Below are 21,912 nucleotides of genomic sequence, written 5' to 3'. Positions count from 1 at the left end.
AACAAATTCTTATTTTCAATGATGCCCTGTTCAGGGGCAGAACGACAGATTTTTACCTTGTCAGCTCAGGGATTCGATCTTGCAACCTTTCGGTTACTAGCCCAACGCTCCAACCACTCGGCTACCTGCCGCCCCACCTCTAAGTCCTGCGGTGTAAGCTCGCAACTTTTAAAGGAGGAACCACTGTACAATTTTCTGGGCTAACAATGTAGGAAACACATACAAAAACAAAATACTGCAAAGTTTCCTAAGAACTAGAAGCGAGGCAGCCCTCTGTCGGCGCCATCTACACATTTTTCACATCCCGGTTAGTGAGTATTTCTCCTTTGCCAAGATAATCCAATCACCTGACAGGTGAGGCATATCAAGAAGCTGATTAAACAGCATGATCATTAGAGGTGCACAGAGTGCTGGGGGCACTAAAAAGGCCACTCTTAAATGTGCAGTTGTCACAACACAATGCCACATGTCTCAAGTTGAAGGAGCGTGCAATTGGCATGCTGACTGTATGAATATCCACCAGAGCTGTTGCCAGAAGATTGTGTTCATAAGCAGCCACAAGTCATTTTAGATAATTTGGCAGTACGTCCAACCGGTCTCAGAACCGGAGACCCAGTGTAACCACTCCAGCCCAGGACATCCACACCTGGCTTCTTCACTTGCGGGATCATCTGAGACCAGCCACTGGTGCAGCTGATGAAATGGAGGAGTATTTGTCTGTAAGCCCTTCTGCGGGGAAATAAAAATCATTCTGTCTGGCTGGGCCTGGCTCCCCATGGCTGTGCCCCTGCCCAGTCATGTGAAATCCATGGATTAGGGCCTAATGAATTTTAATTGACTGATTTCCTTATATGAAAATTGTTGAAATAGTTGCATGTTGCATTTATATTTTGGTTTCCTATAGTAATTGCTATTATCCAATTCATATTATGGTTTCTGTCAGGACTAACGTAGCCTACAGTTTCCGATTTGGATTTAGAATGGCATTATACTGCTGCTACTTCGGTGAAAGTCTTAACATCTGCATCCAAAAATAAACTGCGTACAACTGACTGTTGCGTCGATCATAACTAGACATTCTAATCAGACCGGTTTGAGCATACGCAGTAGGGACCACTGTAAAATCATCACACCTGTGTACTCGTACATGTCAAAGGGTTAACATCTCCCACTACTATAGAGGAGTTAGCTGACAACATCACGGAAACGATATGCACGTGTCACTGGGGCAGAAGTACATGAGTTGTGATTCTGGATAGCCCGATAGTTGCCAACAATGACAAGAAACTGCCATGTGAGGAATCGTAAATTACTAATTTAAGATAGTTTCATCTTGTTCTTGATACCATGTCTTGTGTTTTGGCAGATTTCATGTCAATGCTAATATGGCTCAAATTCGCTAGCTAGTTAACAAACAATGTATTTGAGAGACAACAAGTGCTCATTGTATAAAATGTATATGTTTTTAATAAACATTGTTGACATGTAAACTACAAACAGTCTGTTTTTCCCTCAAAGTTGCGCACGCATCTGTTTTGTTGGTAAAGTGGCACACTGGTCTAAGACACTGCATCTCAGTGCAAGAGGAGTCACTGCAGTACCTGGTTCGAATCCAGACTGCATCACATCCGGCCGTGATTGGGAGTCCCATAGGGCGGCGCACAATTGGCCCAGCGTCGTCCGGGTTTGGCCGCCATTGTAAATAAGAATTTGTTCTTAACTGACTTGCCTAGTTAAATAAAAATATTTTTAGACAGATTAAGCAAGCATACACATTTTCTTCAGGAAATGTACTGTTCCTAGTTTTAGTCATATGGAGTTGCAATGTCCCACAAATTCAATACCCAAATCAACTTGATATCTACAAAACAAGTTTTGCAGCTACATAATCCAAAAGGTACAGAAAAAAATCTAAATTAAATTTGAGATTTACAAATGATTTTTTTGAGCCGCATGATTCTATTCATCATGATTGAACCAAATTCCAACTACTACAATGAAATCAGCAATTTTGTCAAAAATAGTTTCATATGAATCATCGATTATGTATTTTTTATTAGAAATGTTGGGGAGAAATGTGAAGCGGGGAGCCATTAAACAGTCAAATCAACTTTGTTAGGAGTTAGAGTTAAAGCAGAGTAACAGCAGGGGTTCTGACTTCTTGTAACCCACCTAAATTATTTTAATAGGATTATTCCGCACTAGACAAACACAACCATGTCTCTAAATACAACCAAGATTTTACCGGCTAACCACCCAAGAGAACCTGGTTGCGACACACCATTGGAAAATCACAGTGAATGCACTGTGGTCCTTCTGTAGCTCAGTTGGTAGAGCATGGCGCTTGTAACGCCAGGGTAGTGGGTTTGATCCCCGGGACCACCCATACGTAGAATGTATGCACACATGACTGTAAGTCGCTTTGGATAAAAGCGTCTGCTAAATGGCATATATTATTATATTATATTATACTAGTGATCAAAAGCCCCTCACCTGGGTTTGCGGCCCCTCTGTCTGGGAGGAGAGGGGGCGCTCTTGCATTCTGAAGGAGGATGGGGCAGGGCCTGCACCTTGGGTTTTCTCCCTCTCTTCACCTCTTTTGGTGCCTTCACCTTCCTGGGCTCCTTGAAATTGCGCAGCAGCAGCTCCTTCCCTTCTTTCTGCTCCCTCTTTTTATTTGGTTTCATGTCTCTCTCCAAGCCCTTGTGGGGCGAGCCTGGCAGTGCCTGGCAGCACTTGTCTTTTTTCTTTTGTTTCTTCTTCTTCTTCGCCCACCGCCCGCCCCCTCCATCGTCCTCCTCGCTGTTGAGGGGTGACGAGGGGGCGCAGGGGCTGACCGAGCTCGCCTCGCCCATCCTGGGGTGCTTGGAGTTGGCCATGCAGTGATTGGTCTGACCACCACCAAGGTCCCTGATCTGGTCCTTAGAGCCCAAGGTACCCCTGGGAAATGGAGTTTGTGCATTTTGGGCAGTTGCATTAGAGGCTGCTGTAGCTGGAGTGTACTTTTGTAAGGGGGTGGTGGACATCTGGAAAAGAACAAGAATGGTGCAATGAAGATACAGAAAGATAAAGGGCTAGGGAAAAAAATGCAGGTCATGCCTCTATCTTGCAGTCATAATGAGAGTGAATGGTCGTCACAGGGCGTACATCTGAAAATGTAAACAATGTTTGCCAATGTTCAGAATCACATTACACAATGGCAACAAAAATCAACAAAACTTGGGCTTTCTTTGAGTAAAGTCTCAATCAAATTCTCCACATATTAAAACCCTAATATAGTGACAAATCTTTCCGTGTTAAATTAGAGGGTAAACCCAAAGTCTGCAAATCCCCCGATATTTAACGGCATGCTCAGAATTCCATTAAGGGTCTCCATGTTCCTCGATCCCTTCCTCAAAACGCACATCTGGGCTGTCATAATGCAGTTCAATTCTATGGATAAACAAACTCCACAAGAAAACTTCCCCATGACGCATTTACATTTACATTTAAGTCATTTAGCAGACGCTCTTATCCAGAGCGACTTACAAACTACTCCTTGAAATGCAAGCAGTCAGAGGGCATGTGCTGGTTTACCGATACAGCAAAGTTGTGCACAATACTAATAAGCCAACGCATGTTCATAGGACCCCAGAACCTTTGGACAAGTGTACGCTCTCTACACCTGATGAGAGCAGTGCAATAGGTATAGACCTCTCCCAACAGTGACCACAAAATTATAGATTTAGGTGAGAATGCATCATTTGAACGGAAAGTCTCCATCGGATATATTTTGTAATCAAGTGAGTGCAGTTTGGTTTAAAAAAAAGACGCAGTTAGGTGGAGGATGAAAGTCTGTGAAAACAATTTTATTAGCATGGCATTGCAAACTGGGTATGAATGAAGATTAGAGTGAAGAAATATGAAATAAAAGGCCCCGTACAGCTGTGTTGAAATCCATAAATAATTTCTGGGTAACAATAAATACAAATAAATAGAGCCAAATGGTAAAAACAAAGTACCAAAAAACAATTTCCCGCCCCTCCAATTTCTCAAGCAAGCATTTTGCCAGGACTATCTGGGAGTGGCCTAAGATGCAGAGCGGGGGAGGGGACCAGCCCAATAGTTACAATGGAATAGTAATTCCCGATCCACACTGTGGAGCATGTTGCATCAAATCAGTGCAAAATGAGAGATCTCTAAGCTGAAAACAAGTTGGCAGAGACATTTGAAAGTGTCTTATTGGTCTACTGCATTTACATTTACATTTAAGTCATTTAGCAGACGCTCTTATCCAGAGCGACTTACAAACTGCATTATTCTTTCATGTAGCTGTTCCAATAGACTTGCTAGCTGTTCCCATAGACTTCCAGTCATTGCGCTAACGGCAGTAAGCAATTGCACTTCAAACCACATGCAGACGTAAAAATGGTATCCATGAGTAAAGTAGAAAAAGGGCTGGGGGTTCTACTAAGCTAACATATGGAATTGTTTAAGAGTCATACAAAGGATCATTTAGCTTTTTGATTTAGAATTTTAAGACCCCTTTTAGGTTAAAAAAATATATATATATTTGATGAAACATTGAATTTGTCCTTACTGCTATTAGCCCATAGAAATGCATTGAATAAACTGATTCATTCATGGAAAAATAGTTTTTTTTTATAAAGATGTATCATAAGGAAGTCTCAGTCCTATATCTGAGCAATATGAAAGTTCAGGACATTTTCTATACTTTTTACCCATATTAAATCAATGAATCTAGGATTACAGGGACTCTCCACAACTACATTCAATGTGCAGGACAAAATTGATTAAGTTGGAGCTCTTCTGTCTGCATTAACAAGGACAACACACAGGTCTTTCCATCATTGTATGATTTTTTGTGTTTGCAAATTAACTCTAGCTTACGGACAATGTGATAAAGCGAAGCACCCGAGTGAGTTGTGGTGGTGAATTACGCAGTTACTTTCCAAAACGGATGACACAAACAACGGGAATCGTTATCCTTTTCATGCCCTGCCTCCAATCCACTTATCGATATCTGAACAAGAGAGCCTCATCGAAATGGCAATAAGCGGTTCTGGGAAAATGTTATTTATATATCAGAAGACACTGCGAGATTTCTGGATTGGGCTGCGCTCAGTTTCTTGCCTTGGCAAATCGCGCTGTTAAGACACTGATGCCCTTTGCAACCACATACCTATGTGAGAGTGGATTCTCGGCCCTCACTAGCATGAAAACTAAATACAGGCACAGACTGTGTGGGAAATGATTTAAATCCAAGACTCTCTCCAATACAAGATTGCAGAGTTATGTACATCCTTTCAAGCACACCCTTCTTTGTGGTGAGTTATTCACAATTTTCAATGAACAAATAAAGTTTTATATTTAAGATGGCTAATAAAGAGTAAAATTTGTGATTATTATTTGCGCCCTGGTCTTATTTGTGCCCTGTTGTGACAAACTCACACAATTCTTATGTTTAAGAAATGTATTGTATAGTGTCTGTGGCAGGCTTACAATAGCAAAAACAACTTTGAGTGTGCGCTGACCCTGGTGCTTGAGGTGGTACGCAGCTGGAGGTTAAATGTTTGAAGGGGTATGGGACTATAAAAAGTTTGGGAACCACTGGACTATAGACTTGATATTGAGGGAATGCTGGCTAAACTCAATTGGCAACTATACTGTAATTATACTGTAATGAGTTTGTCAGCTAATAATTTGAATGTCTCGATTATCAAATTGACCGGCATGAATTCATGTGTAGTAGTAGAACTTGTGCTCGCAGATACTTATAGTCCGTGACAAGGACCAGGTTTGTTGAAAACTGTCAAGGTATGTAATTGTGGTAAAGGTTTGGGGTACCCGATGTCCCCAGTTTTTTGGGGTGGCCCAGATTAATATTTAAATTCTGATGGGTGGAACATTATTTGAGCCATGACATTTTTACACAAGTATGAACAAGAGCTAAATCAAGCCAGTTAGTGAAGGTCATACACAGAAAAGCTCGGCATTCATCACCAGGATGTCTTAGTCTGACCCAATCTGTTCCTCTATGCTTTTGTGTTCATAGTGTGCTACAAAATGTTAAGCACTTTATGTAACTATAATCAAGAGTAATGCTAAGATGTACACAGTAACAAATACAAAATTAGTCCCAGAAAGCATTATTTTTTAAATATTTTTTTTTAAAAACACCTATTGTTTGAGAAAAATCATTGATTTAATATAGCAACACTAATTGTATTCATGAGAATTAGCAGCATATCACATCCCAGTAGAGAAGTTTGTGTAAAAGCAGATATGGCACACTTCATGTGATAAGGGCTATATTGGTGCAGTCCCATTTTGAGCAACATGTTATTTATAAACCAAGGTTGAGGACATGTGGAGGGGCATATGGGACAACTCATGCACAGGAGGATAATAATGTCAATGAATCAGACTCCCAGTGCCGGGAATCAGGGCCGTCGCCCTGGAAACAGGCTCTGTATCAAGCAGCAACGTAAACATGCCGTCTCTATGGTAACCCTTTTGTTGCCAGCTGACAGGACTATTTGACATTTCATCCATTTTGCACTTAGACAGATGCTACCTATAGCCTGCCACCCTGCTTTGGTTAACAGCTGCTTTCCCCAGTCTTCAGGCTGAACAATCAAAAGGGAGAAAGTCAACCACAAAATATGATAGTCAGTCTCTCAAAAATAGAGCTCTTAATGAGTTTTGTGACATTGAAAACAAGTTCAGCATTCATCTTGCCTATAGAAAGAATGCTTATTTTTTTACATGAAGAGAACATAAAAACAGATCATGATGTAAATGACACCTCTCCAAGTGAACCGACCTAACACTCATACAACGTTCACCAACTTGCAAACAATGGACAGGACAAGGCTGCAAACAGACAAACTAGTAGCGCAAAGATTGAATAAGACAGAAAAGCCATGGACATGTCTTACTCCAAAATCACAGGAACATTCCTTCTCACCTTGCTCCATACCAACTCCTTTCATGCCTTATGTCTGTCACGATCCCTGTCAAATCCTAGTGTAGTAGTCCACAGTGTAACCCTCATCCAGGTTCCCATCTCCAGAACCACAGAGCTGCTGGCACATTGTCCTGAGGCTTCATGGCTCTACATTTCCCATGCACCTTCATTTGCGACTGCACGCACGGCGCCCAGTGACGTGCTGCAGTGTACACGCTTGCCAGCCAACTCGGTCAACCACAAACAAGCTGCCTGCAATCAAATTCCCTATGAATCAATACAGTCTTCCGAGCTGCTGAACACCACAGATGCAGTCAAGTCAATGCTTCCCTGTGCCTTCTCCCTAAAAACACTGACACCTATCCAGCAGAAATTGTAAGGCTGCTGCCATAGGACGCTTGAGGACTGGGCATCATTCAAATGTAACCTCTCAGGAGAAGCATGGGGCTGCAGGGTGGTTTGGGCAGGGAAATCCAGAGAGGAGTGCCAGAATGAATGCAAGCTCATGGGAGAGCAACATTTTTCTTCCCATGTGAAAGGGGAGGGCATAAAGTGGTGGGCATGGGTTGAGGCAGTTTCTGAGCAAGAAATAAATGAGAAACAAAAGAGACTAAGTGAGATGGACAAGTGAAACAGTTGAAACTGCAGTTGTTCCATGTACACAAAGCTTGAGTGTTGCCTGTATGGTTCATACACAGGCTAACAATACCAATGCATCTGATACACTTCTGAGGGAGGTAATTTGTCCATTTAGGGGACCGCTTTTGGCCCCCTGAGGTAAAGATTAGGTGTCTTAAAAAAGGGATACAACTTGACATGATTTTTGCACTTAAACTTGGCTGTAGTCACTTACTGACAGTTTTTGGATATATTTCGATTCAGGTAGTGAAGCACCAATTACATTTTTGGCCGATAACGATATTTTTCTTGCAAAAAATAAAAACGATACCGACATTTAAAGCATTTTAGTACAGTTAAATAGTTACACACACACACAGGGATCTAAGGAACTGCATCTCAGTACAAGAGGCGTTACTACAGTCCATGGTTCAAATCCAGGCTGTATCACGTCAGTCCCATAGGGCGGCGCACAACTGGTCCAGTGTCTGCGTGTAGGCGGTTAACGTGAATAAGAATTTGTTCTTAATTGACTTGCTAAATTAAGGTTACACACACACCAACAAAATAACTTTTTGGTTTGTATCTATGCATGTCCCCATTACCAGTAAAACAGTCAAAACCTATTTCTTTCACTTGTTTCGTTGTTCAGTCGTTTCATTCTCAACTAGGATTTCTATGGAGACATGTCAAATAAGCTTGTTGACCAATCAGGACCTGAATATGAATGCACGTCACAATTTTACACGTTCATTCATTTACATAGTTATTACACATTGATTAGACTGTCACTCGTATTTCATATGTCACAATTATTTTAGCAATACATATGCTATGATGCTGGTAAAGTTGTCTCATGCACCAACAGTGCTAGCTCATGGATGCAAACAACGTTCTTCCCCAAAATCATAGCAAAACGACCATTAGCTAGCTACCTATACAGCTAGGTGTCATCTAAAATAACCCTAAATTATAAGACAGTTCTTCTTTGATTAATGGTGGGAGGACCCATCTATGGGAAGCAAGCCACAAGGATTAGCCACAATAGCAGACTTTGCAGTTTGCCTTCAAAATAAAAAGTATGTCATTGACAGTGAAGCAAATGAATAGAAATGATCTAATAGATCATGCTAAAACGAGGTTGGAACGTTATATATGTTTACGGACATATCCCAGTATGCTGTTCCCACATGCTTCAAGAGGGCCACCATTGTTCCTGTTCCCAAGAAAGCTAAGGTACCTGAGCTAAAAGACTAATGCCCCGTAGCCCTCACTTCCGTCATCATGAGCTGCTTTGAGAGACTAGTCAAGCACCATATCACCTCCACCCTACCTGACACCCTAGACCCACTCCAATTTGCTTACCGCCCCAATAGGTCCACAGACGACGCAATCGCAATCACACTGCCCTAACCCATCTAGACAAGAGGAAAACCTATGTAAGAATGCTGTTCATCGACTATAGATCAGCATTTAACACCATAGTACCCACAAACCTCGTCATTAAGCTCCAGACCCTGGGTCTCGGCCCCGCCCTGTGCAACTGGGTCCAAGACTTTCTGACGGGCCGCCCCCAGGTGGTGAAGGTAGGAAACAACATCTCCACCCCGCTGATCCTCAACACTGGGGCCCCACAAGGGTGCATTCTCAGCCCTCTCCTGTACTCACTGTTCACCCATGACTGCATGGCTATGCACACCTCCAACTCAATCATCAAGTTTGCAATTACCAACAACGACGAGACGGCCTACAGGCAGGAGGTGAGGGCCCCCGGAGTGTGGTGTCAGGAAAATCACCTTACACTCAATGTCAACAAAACATAGGAGATGCTCGTGGACTTCACGAAACAGCAGAGGGAGCAGCCCCCTATCCACGTCGACGGGACAGTAGTGGAGAAGGTGGAAAGTTATGTTCCTCTGCATAAACATCACAAACAAACTGAAATGGTCCACCCACACAGACAGCGTGGTGAAGAAGGAGCTGCAGTGCCTCTTCAATCTCCGGAGGCTGAAGAAATTTGGCTTGTAACCAAAAACAAACTTTTACAGATGCACAATCGAGAGCATCCTGTCGGGCTGTATCACCACCTGGTACGGCGACTGCTCCGCCCACAACCGTAAGGCTCTCCAGAAGGTAGTGAGGTCTGCACAACGCATCACAGGGGGCAAACTACCTGCCCTCCAGGACCCCTACACCACCCAATGACACAGGAAGGCCAAAAAGATCAAAAGGACAACAACCACCCAAGCCACTGCCTGTTCACCCCGCTATCATTCAGAAGGCGAGGTCAGTACAGGTGCATCAAAGCTGGGACCGAGAGACTGAAAAACAGCTTATCTCAAGGTCATCAGACTGTTAAACAGCCATCACTAACACAGAGGCTGCTGCCAACATACTGACTCAACTCTAGCCACTTAATAATTGAAAAAAGGATGTAATGTGTCACTAGTCACATTAAAACAATGCCACTTTATCTAATGTTTACATACCCTACATTACTCATCTCATATGTACAGTGGGGAGAAAAGGTATTTGATACACTAACGATTTTCCTACTTACAAAGCATGTAGAGGTCTGTAATTTTTATCATAGGTACACTTCAACTGTGAGACGGAATCTAAAACAAAAATCCAGAAAATCACATTGTATGACTTTTAAGTAATTAATTAGCATTTTATTGCATGACATAAGTATTTGATACATCAGAAAAGCAGAACTTAATATTTGGTACAGAAACCTTTGTTTGCAATTACAGAGATCATACGTTTCCTGTAGTACTTGGTCAGGTTTGCACACAATGCAGCAGGGATTTTGGCCCACTCCTGCATACAGAACTTCTCCAGATCCTTCAGTTTTCGGGGCTGTGGCTGGGCAATACGGACTTTCAGCTCCCTCCAAAGATGTTCTATTGGGTTTAGGTCTGGAGACTGGCTAGGCCACTCCAGGACCTTGAGATGCTTCTTACGGAGCCACTCCTTAGTTGCCCTGGCTGTGTGTTTCCGGTCGTTGTCATGCTGGAATACCCAGCCACGACCCATCTTTAATCCATGACGGTGTAGTGTGTTATGAATGGTTTTCTTTGAGACTGTGGTCCCAGCTCTCTTCAGGTCATTGACCAGGTCCTGCCATGTAGTTCTGGGCTGATCCCTCACCTTCCTCATGATCATTGATGCCCCACGAGGTGAGATCTTGCATGGAGTCCCAGACCGAAGGTGATTGACCGTCATCTTGAACATCTTCCATTTTCTAATAATCGTTCCAACAGTTGCTGCTTGCCTATTGTCCTGTAACCCATCCCAGCGTTGTGCAGGTCTACAATTTTATCTAACCTCATTGCAACTCCCCTCCAAGTCTCCGACCACTACCTTGTATCCTTTTCCCTCTCGCTCTCATCCAACACCTCCCACACTGCCCCTACTCGGATGGTATCGCGCCGTCCCAACCGTCGCTCTCTCTCCCCCGCTACTCTCTCCTCTTCCATCCTATCATCTCTTCCCTCTGCTCAAACCTTCTCCAACCTATCTCCTGAATCTGCCTCCTCAACCCTCCTCTCCTCCCTCTCTGCATCCTTTGACTCTCTATGTCCCCTATCCTCCAGGCCGGCTCGGTCCTCCCCTCCCGCTCCGTGGCTCGATGACTCATTGCGAGCTCACAGAACAGGGCTCCGGGCAGCCGAGCGGAAATGGAGGAAAACTCGCCTCCCTGCGGACCTGGCATCCTTTCACTCCCACCTCTCTACATTTTCCTCCTCTCTCTGCTGCTAAAGCCACTTTCTACCACTCTAAATTCCAAGCATCTGCCTCTAACCCTAGGAAGCTCTTTGCCACCTTCTCCTCCCTCCTGAATCCTCCTCCCCCTCCCCCCCCCCCCTCCTCCCTCTCTGCAGATGACTTCGTCAACCATTTTGAAAAGAAGGTCGACGACATCCGATCCTCATTTGCTAAGTCAAACGACACCGCTGGTTCTGCTCACACTGCCCTACCCTGTGCTCTGACCTCTTTCTCCCCTCTCTCTCCAGATGAAATCTCGCGTCTTGTGACGGCCGGCCGCCCAACAACCTGCCCGCTTGACCCTATCCCCTCCTCTCTTCTCCAGACCATTTCCGGAGACCTTCTCCCTTACCTCACCTCGCTCATCAACTCATCCCTGACCGCTGGCTACGTCCCTTCCGTCTTCAAGAGAGCGAGAGTTGCACCCCTTCTGAAAAAACCTACACTCGATCCCTCCGATGTCAACAATTACAGACCAGTATCCCTTCTTTCTTTTCTCTCCAAAACTCTTGAACGTGCCGTCCTTGGCCAGCTCTCCCGCTATCTCTCTCTGAATGACCTTCTTGATCCAAATCAGTCAGGTTTCAAGACTAGTCATTCAACTGAGACTGCTCTCCTCTGTATCACGGAGGCGCTCCGCACTGCTAAAGCTAACTCTCTCTCCTCTGCTCTCATCCTTCTAGATCTATCGGCTGCCTTCGATACCATGAACCATCAGATCCTCCTCTCCACCCTCTCCGACTTGGGCATCTCCGGCGCGGCCCACGCTTGGATTGCGTCCTACCTGACAGGTCGCTCCTACCAGGTGGCGTGGCGAGAATCTGTCTCCTCACCACGCGCTCTCACCACTGGTGTCCCCCAGGGCTCTGTTCTAGGCCCTCTCCTATTCTCGCTATACACCAAGTCACTTGGCTCTGTCATAACCTCACATGGTCATCCAGAACAGAACGCCGCAGCCCGTCTAGTGTTTAACCTTCCCAAGTTCTCTCACGTCACCCCGCTCCTCCGCTCTCTCCACTGGCTTCCAGTTGAAGCTCGCATCCGCTACAAGACCATGGTGCTTGCCTACGGAGCTGTGAGGGGAACGGCACCTCAGTACCTCCAGGCTCTGATCAGGCCCTACACCCAAATAAGGGCACTGCGTTCATCCACCTCTGGCCTGCTCGCCTCCCTACCACTGAGGAAGTACAGTTCCCGCTCAGCCCAGTCAAAACTGTTCGCTGCTCTGGCTCCCCAATGGTGGAACAAACTCCCTCACGACGCCAGGACAGCGGAGTCAATCACCACCTTCCGGAGACACCTGAAACCCCACCTCTTTAAGGAATACCTAGGATAGGATAAAGTAATCCTTCTCACCCCCCCCCTTAAAATATGTAGATGCACTATTGTAAAGTGGCTGTTCCACTGGATGTCATAAGGTGAATGCACCAATTTGTAAGTCGCTCTGGATAAGAGCGTCTGCTAAATGACTTAAATGTAAATGTAATGGTCTCTCCTATCATTGCTATGCAGACGACACACAATTAATCTTCTCCTTTCCCCCTTCTGATGACCAGGTGGCGAATCGCATCTCTGCATGTCTGGCAGACATATCAGTGTGGATGACGGATCACCACCTCAAGCTGAACCTCGGCAAGACGGAGCTGCTCTTCCTCCCGGGGAAGGACTGCCCGTTCCCTGATCTCGCCATCACGGTTGACAACTCCATTGTGTCCTCCTCCCAAAGCGCTAAGAACCTTGACGTGATCCTGGACAACACCCTGTCGTTCTCAACCAACATCAAGGCGGTGGCCCGTTCCTGTAGGTTCATGCTCTACAACATCCGCAGAGTACGACCCTGCCTCACACAGGAAGCGGCGCAGGTCCTAATCCAGGCACTTGTCATCTCCCGTCTGGATTACTGCAACTCGCTGTTGGCTGGGCTCCCTGCCTGTGCCATTAAACCCCTTCAACTCATCCAGAACGCCGCAGCCCGTCTGGTGTTCAACCTTCCCAAGTTCTCTCACGTCACCCTGCTCCTCCGTTCTCTCCACTGGCTTCCAGTTGAAGCTCGCATCCGCTACAAGACCATGGTGCTTGCCTACGGAGCTGTGAGGGGAACGGCACCTCAGTACCTCCAGGCTCTGATCAGGCCCTACACCCAAACAAGGGCACTGCGTTCATCCACCTCTGGCCTGCTCGCCTCCATACCACTGAGGAAGTACAGCTCCCGCTCAGCCCAGTCAAAACTGTTCGCTGCTCTGGCCCCCCAATGGTGGAACAAACTCCCTCACGACGCCAGGACAGCGGAGTCAATCACCACCTTCCGGAGACACCTGAAACCCCACCTCTTTAAGGAACACCTAGGATAGGATAAGTAATCCCTCTCACCCCCCCCCCTTTAAGATTTAGATGCACTATTGTAAAGTGACTGTTCCACTGGATGTCATAAGGTGAATGCACCAATTTGTAAGTCGCTCTGGATAAGAGCGTCTGCTAAATGACTTAAATGTAAATGTTATCCCTGATGTCCTTACACAGTTCTCTGGTCTTGGCTATTTTGGAGAGGTTGTAGTCTGTTTGATTGAGTGTGTGGACAGGTGTCTTTTATACAGGTAACGAGTTCAAACAGGTGCAGTTAATACAGGTAATGAGTGGAGAACAGGAGGGCTTCTTAAAGAAAAACTAACAGGTCTGTGACAGCCGGAATTCTTACTGGTTGGTAGGTGATCAAATACTTATGTCATGCAATAAAATGCAAATGAATTACTTAAATCATGCAGTGATTATCTGGATTTTTGTTTTAATTTCCGTCTCTCACAGTTGAAGTGTACCTTTGACAAAAATTACAGGCCTCTACATGCTTTGTAAGTAGGAAACACTGCCGATTTTGCAGGTTATCAAATACTTCTCCCCACTGTATATACTGTACTCTATACCATCTACTACATCTTGCCTATGCCGTTCGGCCATCACTCATTCATATATTTTTATGTACATATTCTTATTCATTCCTTTTCACTTGTGTGTACAAGGTAGTTGTGAAATTGTTAGGTTAGATTACTTGTTAGATATTACTGCATGAACGGAACTAGAAACACAAGCATTTCGCTACACTCGCATTAACATATGCGACAAATAAAATTTGATTTTGATTTTTTTTTTATCAACAAAAGACATTGTTAATTTGACAAAAATCTGTTGAAATCATACTGGATGTATTATACTTTAGAATTACATTGGGGACATACTTATTTCACTGTACAGCCTTACCTATGGCTTGTGGATCAATGACATGGGGCATCAGTCTACTCAGTGACACCCAGAGAACATTAGCATCTTAGCTCGTATTGCAGGACTCAAACAACTGAATTAAACACTATTCCATAGGGAAAAAAATACTCTGTGGATGTTTTGGAGTCTGATAAGTCTGACGTTGGGAAAAAAAATACTGTTATTGAGTAGACAGTTACCCCATTTCATTGAACCCCAATCCTTAGGTAAAGCTGTAAAGTGCAATATGAATGTCAATACCGCTGACTGGGGAGGTGATTTCACAGTAAGTCCTGCGATAAGAGCTACAACACTAATATTAGCGTAAACTCTTCACAGTTGTGTTCTGAGGGTGTCACCGAGTAGACTGATGCCCCATTTCATTGCTTCACATTCCAACCTTGTTTAACATTGTCTAAATAGGGCATGATTCCACCAATTGTAACCTTCTGCATCACTTTCAAAGTGGTACTTTTATTTTGAAGGAAAACCGCAAATTCCACTATTGTGCCTAATACTTATTGTGGTTAGCTACACAACACATAACCCGGTCAGGTTGAGCCTCACTAGCCAGATGAAGCTAGCTGGCTGCTTATAAACATTAGCTTTGGGCAACAGGATTAAGTAGCTGGCTAGCTATTTATTTTCATGAACTGAAGTTCAATTTCAATAGGTGAACAACAAGTGGCTAACTAACTAATACTTACTCACAAGGATTCCTAAATCATTACTAATAGTGAAAATGACTGCAGTTTCTACTGGTCGTATCTTGGTACCAAGCTAAAGCTAGCTAGCTACCCCAGAAGATGCGGTTGAACAAAATGCTTTATTACCAACGCAGAATTGTAAACGCATCGTTCGTGGCAGGTGTTTGCAGATTTTTTTGTACAGCTTTGACAGTGTTACTGATAGTAGGTGGAGCTTGGCTTGCACGTGCAAATTCAGAACACACAACATTCTATACTAAAACCGTGTTATTTGACGTGTCAAAATAAAAGCTTATTTAACGTGTCAAATAGTGTTGACGTGCATCTTTGACAAGCAAAGACCCAAAAGGCATTCCATAGTATGTCGTGAAGCTATTACTGTGCAACATAGGGCAACATCTGAATGGTGCACTTGGTCACGTTAGTGTGTGCCGGTGCACGACCAGTCGTAAAAGCCAACATCACCCACGACAGAGAACAGTTGATTGTCAAGGGCAATGAATTCCATTATCTTGCCGTTAACGGATTTTGCCTTTTGAGTTGTCCCGCTGAAATGTTCTTACGCTTTCAAATGACTGCTCGATCCACACAGCAGACATTGTGGGCTAGGTTAGGAATGCTGTGTTGATCATATAGCGCAAAATTTTACGTGGCGTCATATTAGGTATGCATTTCAGCTATGACATCGGTTTTTCACATCTGTGTTAAACTAGACATTGGGCCGATACCGATGTTGCCGTTTTTAGCTAATATCGGCTGATTCCGATATATTATGCACCCCTAGCTTTTGGTATTTATAATGTTGTCATACACATTTTCTGTATGAATGAGGCCCTAAAACACACCTTGGAGGGTTTGGGGTATCTAAGGATGAGTCCCAATTCTCCACACTTCACTAAAAGTGTGTACTTGCAGACTTCTGCCCAATCCCAAATTGAGCACTAAGCAAGGGATACCCAAACTGATCCTCCGGACCACAAGATGTGCACATTTTTGTTTTTGTCCTAACACTACACGGCTGAGTCAAGTTTTCAAAGCTAGACAATTAGTTTATTATTTGAATCAGCTGTGCAGTGCTAGGGCAAAAACCAAAACATGCACCCCTTGGGGTCCCGAGGACAGAGTTTAGGAAACCCTGCCCTTGCGGAGATCTGAGGATTTGACAGGTATAAGCAATATGGAGAAACTTCCACCTAGCCTGAGTGGGCAGGGTGGCACTATTACCATTACCACTATTGCTTACACCTATCAAATCCTCTCAGATCTCCACAAGCGCATATGGCGCATGGTTTACAAGCCCATTTGGGATTGAGTCTTTCTGGCAAGGATTTTTACAATAGTGGAAATACACTCCAGCCAATAGCCAATATATCCAGCTAATATTACAAAAAGTATAGGTACACATAAATCACGTACTAAAATTGACACCCTTGAAAGAGATTAGCAAAAATGTATAATTAAAATACTGAGCTGTACTGCATGCTCAAATGTTGGGAAATTATATTTTATGCTCCACTGAACAAAAATATTTTTAAAAGGAAACATGCAACAAATTCAAAGACTTTACACACACAGTCACAGATACCTTAAGAAAATTAAAATGACATCCAGAAAACCAGTCAGTATCTGGAAACCACAATCTGCCTCATACAGTGTGACATCGCCTTCAATATTTCCTTGATCAGGCTGTTGATTGGGGCCTGTGGAATGTGCCGTGCATTATCATGCTGAAACATGTGGAAGTGTATGAATGCCACAACAATGGGCCTCAGGATCTCATCACGGTATTGCTGTGCATTCAAATTGCCAACGATAAAATGTATTTATGTTAGTTGTCCATACCATAACCCCACGGTTCAGTCTTCACAACAGCAAACCACTCGCCCACACACACTGTCTGCAATCTTCCCAGTACAGTTGAAACCGGGATTAATCTGTGAAGAGCACACTTCTCCAGTGTTTCTGACAGTTTGTGCATAAGGTCTTTGGTTGTGCAAACACAGTTTCAGCTGTCCAGGTGGCTGGTATCAGATGATCCCACAGGGGAAGAAGCCGGATATGGAGGTCCTGGGCTGGCGTGCTTACATGTGGTCTGCAGTCGCGAGGCCAGTTGACATAAAACGACATTGCCTGAAAATTGAATGTTAATTTCTCCACCAACAGCTCTGGTGGACTTTCCTGATGTTGGCACGCCAATTGCACACCTCTTCAAAACTTGACATTTGTGACAAAACTGCACATTTTAGAGAGGCCTTCATTGTCCGCAACACAAGGTGCACCCATGTAATGATCATCCAGTTTAAATCCGCTACTTGATAATCCAGCCACCTAACAGGTGTGGCATATTTTGGCAAAGGAAAAATGCTCATTAAGCAATGGAAACAATTTGTGCACAAAATTAGAAAATTAAACTTGTGTATGTTTTTAATCTACACCAAAACCACCACTGGTTTGTGTGTGTGGCCAAAGAGCTCTAAAGCCTTCTCTAACCTGATTGCACTCCATTGCTTGTTTTTTTTGTCCTTGGGTGAGTCTGAACAAACATTGAATAACTTTCCTTTATGCATAAATTAAAGCTATTCAAAGTTGGTTTAGAAAGGCTCAAATGACCAAAAAAAAGGAGCGCAATCAGGTTTGTAACTGAATGCAACATTTTTGGGTAGGAGTAAGAGTTAAGAAACGGTGTGTATATCATTAATTACAATGACCATTGAACAGTAAATCCTGCAAACAATGGCTTTTAAACAAATTATTTTAGTCATTACAGAATGAGCCTTCAAAATTAAGCCTATCTGTGGTTTAGAATGAAATGCTGCCATTAACAAGAATCTCACGAACCAGCACTCCAAGAGGACTCCAAGACTAACGAACAGAGTCATGTGTATGGCCTGCGTTCAACACCAACTCAACAAAAGATGAGCAGAGAGACTGTGCTCTTATTGTATGTGAAAGTGTGATGAGTCAGAATCGTAGGTCTGACTCATCATTCAATTCCATTTGCGATGGAACTTAGGATCATAAATAACAAGCCACTTCGGCAACTCAAGGCTGAGTGACAGTGTTACTCTTGATTTACATATCTACTTTTATATTTCAAGGTTGCTGAAAACATTTGTCAACAATGTATTATGTTCTAATATGTATGTATGCATGTATGCATGCATGTATGTAACCGTTCAAAAGTTTGGGGTCAATTAAATTCCCTTGTTTTTTGTCCATTAAAATAAATTGGTCAGAAATATAGTGTAGACATTGTTAATGTTGTAAATGACTATTGTAGCTGGAAACGGCTGATTTATGGAATATCTATATAGGCGTACAGAGGCTCATTATCAGCAAACATCACTCCTGTGTTCCAATGGCACATTGTGTTAGCTAATCAAAGATGATCATTATAAAAGACTAATTGATCATTAGAAAACCCTTTGCAAATGTTAGCACAGCTGAAAACTGTTTGATTAAAGAAGCAATTAAACTGACCTAGAAGGCCAGCATCCCAGAGTCACCTATTCACTGTTGACGTTGAGACTGGTGTTTTGCAAGTACTATTTAATGAAACTGCCAGTTGATGACTTGTGAGGCGTCGGTTTCTCAAACTAGACACTAATGTACTTGTTCTCTTGCGCACCGGGGCCTCCCACTCCTCTTTCTATTTTGGTTAGGGCCAGTTTGTACTGTTCTGCGAAGGGAGTAGTACACAGCGTTGTACGAGAACTTCAGTTTCTTGGCAATTTCTCACAGCCTCTAATCGAACCCACAAATGCTGATGCTACTGATACTCAACTAGTCTAAAGAATGCCAGTTTTATTGCTTCTTTAAATCAGCACTAATCAACCATTTTCATCTGTGCTAACATAATTGCAAAGGGGTTTCTAATGACCAATTAGTCTTTTAAAATGGTTAACATGGATTAGCTAACACAACATGCCATTGGAACACAAGTGATGGTTGTTGATAATGGGCCTCTGTACACCTATGTAGATATTCGGGTTTTTTTAAAAGCTGTTTCCAGCTACAAGTCATTACAACATTAACAATGGCTACACTGTATTTCTGATCAATTTGATGTACTTTTAAATGTTTCAAAAACAAGGACATTTCTAAGTGACCCCAAACTTTTAAACAGTAGTGCATGTACACGTAGACAAGCATGCAAGTCAAAAAGATACAAACCTGTTTGTCCTTCTTTTGTATTTTCATATTTCTCTTCACCTTCACTGCATCTATGACACAGAAATAAATATCTTTATTGAAGTAAGAAAAAAAAAGAAAAAATACACTAACCTCAGCAGGACCTGGTCAAATTATTTGCAAGGGCGGAAAGAGTTCATAGTTAAAAAATAAAAAACAGGAGATAATTGGTTAGTCACCTTTCTCCATTGATAGAATTGTTACAATAAACCAAGGCTCTTTTACACACATTCCATCTAGGCCTACATGATTAGGCACCATGAGCAATTCCAATGTAGCTAAGGCACTTATGATTGTCAGGTGACAACTAGTCTCAGCTATATGTGAAAAAAAAGTGCCCCTACAAGTTAGACATTTGCAAGTTACCTTGAAAGTGATGAGCCAAACTAGCCTACTCCTTCCTGACTCTACTGGATACAGACTAAACTCACTAAACCCGAATGCACTATTGTTTAGCCAAGAAAATCAGACACAACGGTGTTCTTTCATAGCAAACGTCATTTGGGACACATTGTTTGTTTACAAACGAACCTCAAGTGGTTTTAGATTTGTATAATGTGTGACATGTAATTGTTTATGTTTATTTTGTAGTATATCATTTGTGCTTTTATTTTTGCGGACCCTAGGAAGAATAGCTGTGACTTATGCAACAGCTAATTTGGATCCAAATAAACTGCAGGTGGCGAGGGGAGCTGCCTACTTTACCTGTGCGACCAGGGGCTTTGTTTTCTGTTAGACCTGGTGTAGTTGCGCGGCATATTGGCTCCACCAAAATTCCACAGGAATAATCGACCTACCTGCGGGAACGTGTCTCAGTTTCATGGCAAAGACTTGAGCTGGCTATCATGAAGTAGCTAGTAGACTGTAGAACTTAACTGCTACAAGTTGCCTGGCAAATTGAAGTTCTTAGCTAACTTATATGATTAAGAAAGCGTTATCAATTCATCTACCAAAAACAACACTAACCGTTACGTCGGCGGCGCCGTGTCCTATTTATATTAGCAAGGTATCGAGCTAGCCAGCCTGCTAACTAATGTCACTGCAATGATGTTATATATTCCAGTCCTTACACGTGTGAACACCCCCTTAAAAACCTCGCAGAGACATCGCCGCTACCCCTCAATATGACTTCACCTACCTGGGCAACACGGGTCAGAGCATCAGTTGCCGAACACTGGGCTTTCTCTGCATTTATTTCCAAGGACACAAAAACGCCATGACAGTTTAGAAAAATGCATTTAAAAAAATAGACTGGGTGTGAGATGGGGAGGGGGGCCTCCGTGCAATTTCTTAATCCTCATAAAGCAGATGAGTTCATTCATGAGAGATGCACAAGTTTGAGACTCACCAACCACCGCACCACAACACAGGACCCTGCAATACAACACATATTAAAAACAGTTAAAATACCTACTTACCTAAAATGGCTACTGCAGCAGCCAAAATACAAACAGCTATTATTTGGTGAAGTTTAGCGCTGGCCGCCTGCTACAACAGCCAAAATAATTGGACCCGTAACATTCTATTTTTCATTGGCTGCACCATAGTGCAGCTGGGTCGATGGATATTTCCATTGGTCCTCCAGCTGTCAAACAAGGAGTGCCGTTCTAAGTTTGTCTGAGAGCTACATACTGCAAACACCATTGGGCACATTTAGTTACCGTTGATGTGAACCTTCTTGTGATTGGTTGTATTCTACTACTTTGCTTACCATAAAACCGCACGAAAACCTCATTTTTCGGTCATGAGAGTCCCTCGGTTTTACTCTTTGGCCGTGTAGTTTAACACGCATTTGTTTTATTCCTGGTCTCAATTCTGTAAAGATCTAGTGGTTTTATATTTCTTCTTCCTTGTGTAACAGTATAGCCTCCAGCCCTCTCCTCTTTTCCCTTACCTGGGCTCGAACCAGAGACCCTTTGCACACATAGACATCGTTACACATCGCGCCACAAAAGCCGCGGGGAACAACTACTTCAAGGTGTCAGAGCGAGTGACGTCACATATTGAAACGCTATTAGCGCGCACCCTGCTCATTAGCTAGCCATTTCACATCGGTTACACTTGCATCTTCCAATCATGAAAGTATCTTGACATTTTTTAGATAGTATGTATACAATTTGAGACACTATCTTGAAATCCTGACTATTCTATTTCTACATTTTTTAGATAGTATGTCAAAAATGTGATACTAATCTAAAAGAAAATTGAGATACGTTAGTCAGAATTTCAACAAATCTTATCAATTTTGACTAACGTATTTTGAAATGTTTAGATAGTATGTAAATAATTTGATATACTATTATTACATTTAGAGATACAGTGGTTCCTCAATTCAAAATGTTAAGATTATGCCAAGGCACTGGTAGAGCAGTGGCGATTTTAAATGTAAAACTCCCAACACAA

General features: G+C 43.1%; 1 protein-coding gene across 7 annotated transcripts in view; it reads right to left on the bottom strand.

Moving 5' to 3' along the window:
- The window catches only part of LOC124008509 (chromodomain-helicase-DNA-binding protein 6-like), a 115,471-nt gene extending 94,055 nt beyond the window's left edge, over positions 1-21,416 (bottom strand). For 3 of the 7 annotated variants that reach the window (XR_006834108.1, XM_046319827.1, XM_046319834.1), the window contains exons 1-3: positions 20,928-21,021; positions 19,492-19,541; positions 2,494-3,026 (exon numbers count right to left, since the gene is read on the bottom strand). Coding sequence is in view for 6 of the 7 variants with exons in the window: in XM_046319827.1 (XP_046175783.1) it covers positions 2,494-3,026; positions 19,492-19,518 (560 nt within the window). In the remaining variant the exon portion in view is untranslated. Of the gene's footprint in view, positions 1-2,493; positions 3,027-19,491; positions 19,542-20,214; positions 20,307-20,647; positions 20,819-20,857; positions 20,884-20,927; positions 21,022-21,220 lie in introns of those variants that run through there. The other 4 variants (XM_046319829.1, XM_046319831.1, XM_046319830.1 and 1 more) reach the window with 4 other exon arrangements.
- Between the last annotated feature and the right edge of the window lie 496 nt (positions 21,417-21,912).

This window comes from Oncorhynchus gorbuscha, linkage group LG21 (assembly GCF_021184085.1).
Source record: "Oncorhynchus gorbuscha isolate QuinsamMale2020 ecotype Even-year linkage group LG21, OgorEven_v1.0, whole genome shotgun sequence".
Taxonomy (NCBI): domain Eukaryota; kingdom Metazoa; phylum Chordata; class Actinopteri; order Salmoniformes; family Salmonidae; genus Oncorhynchus; species Oncorhynchus gorbuscha.
Note: the sequence above shows the minus strand (reverse complement) of the source record. Positions and strands in the feature narration are given on the sequence as shown.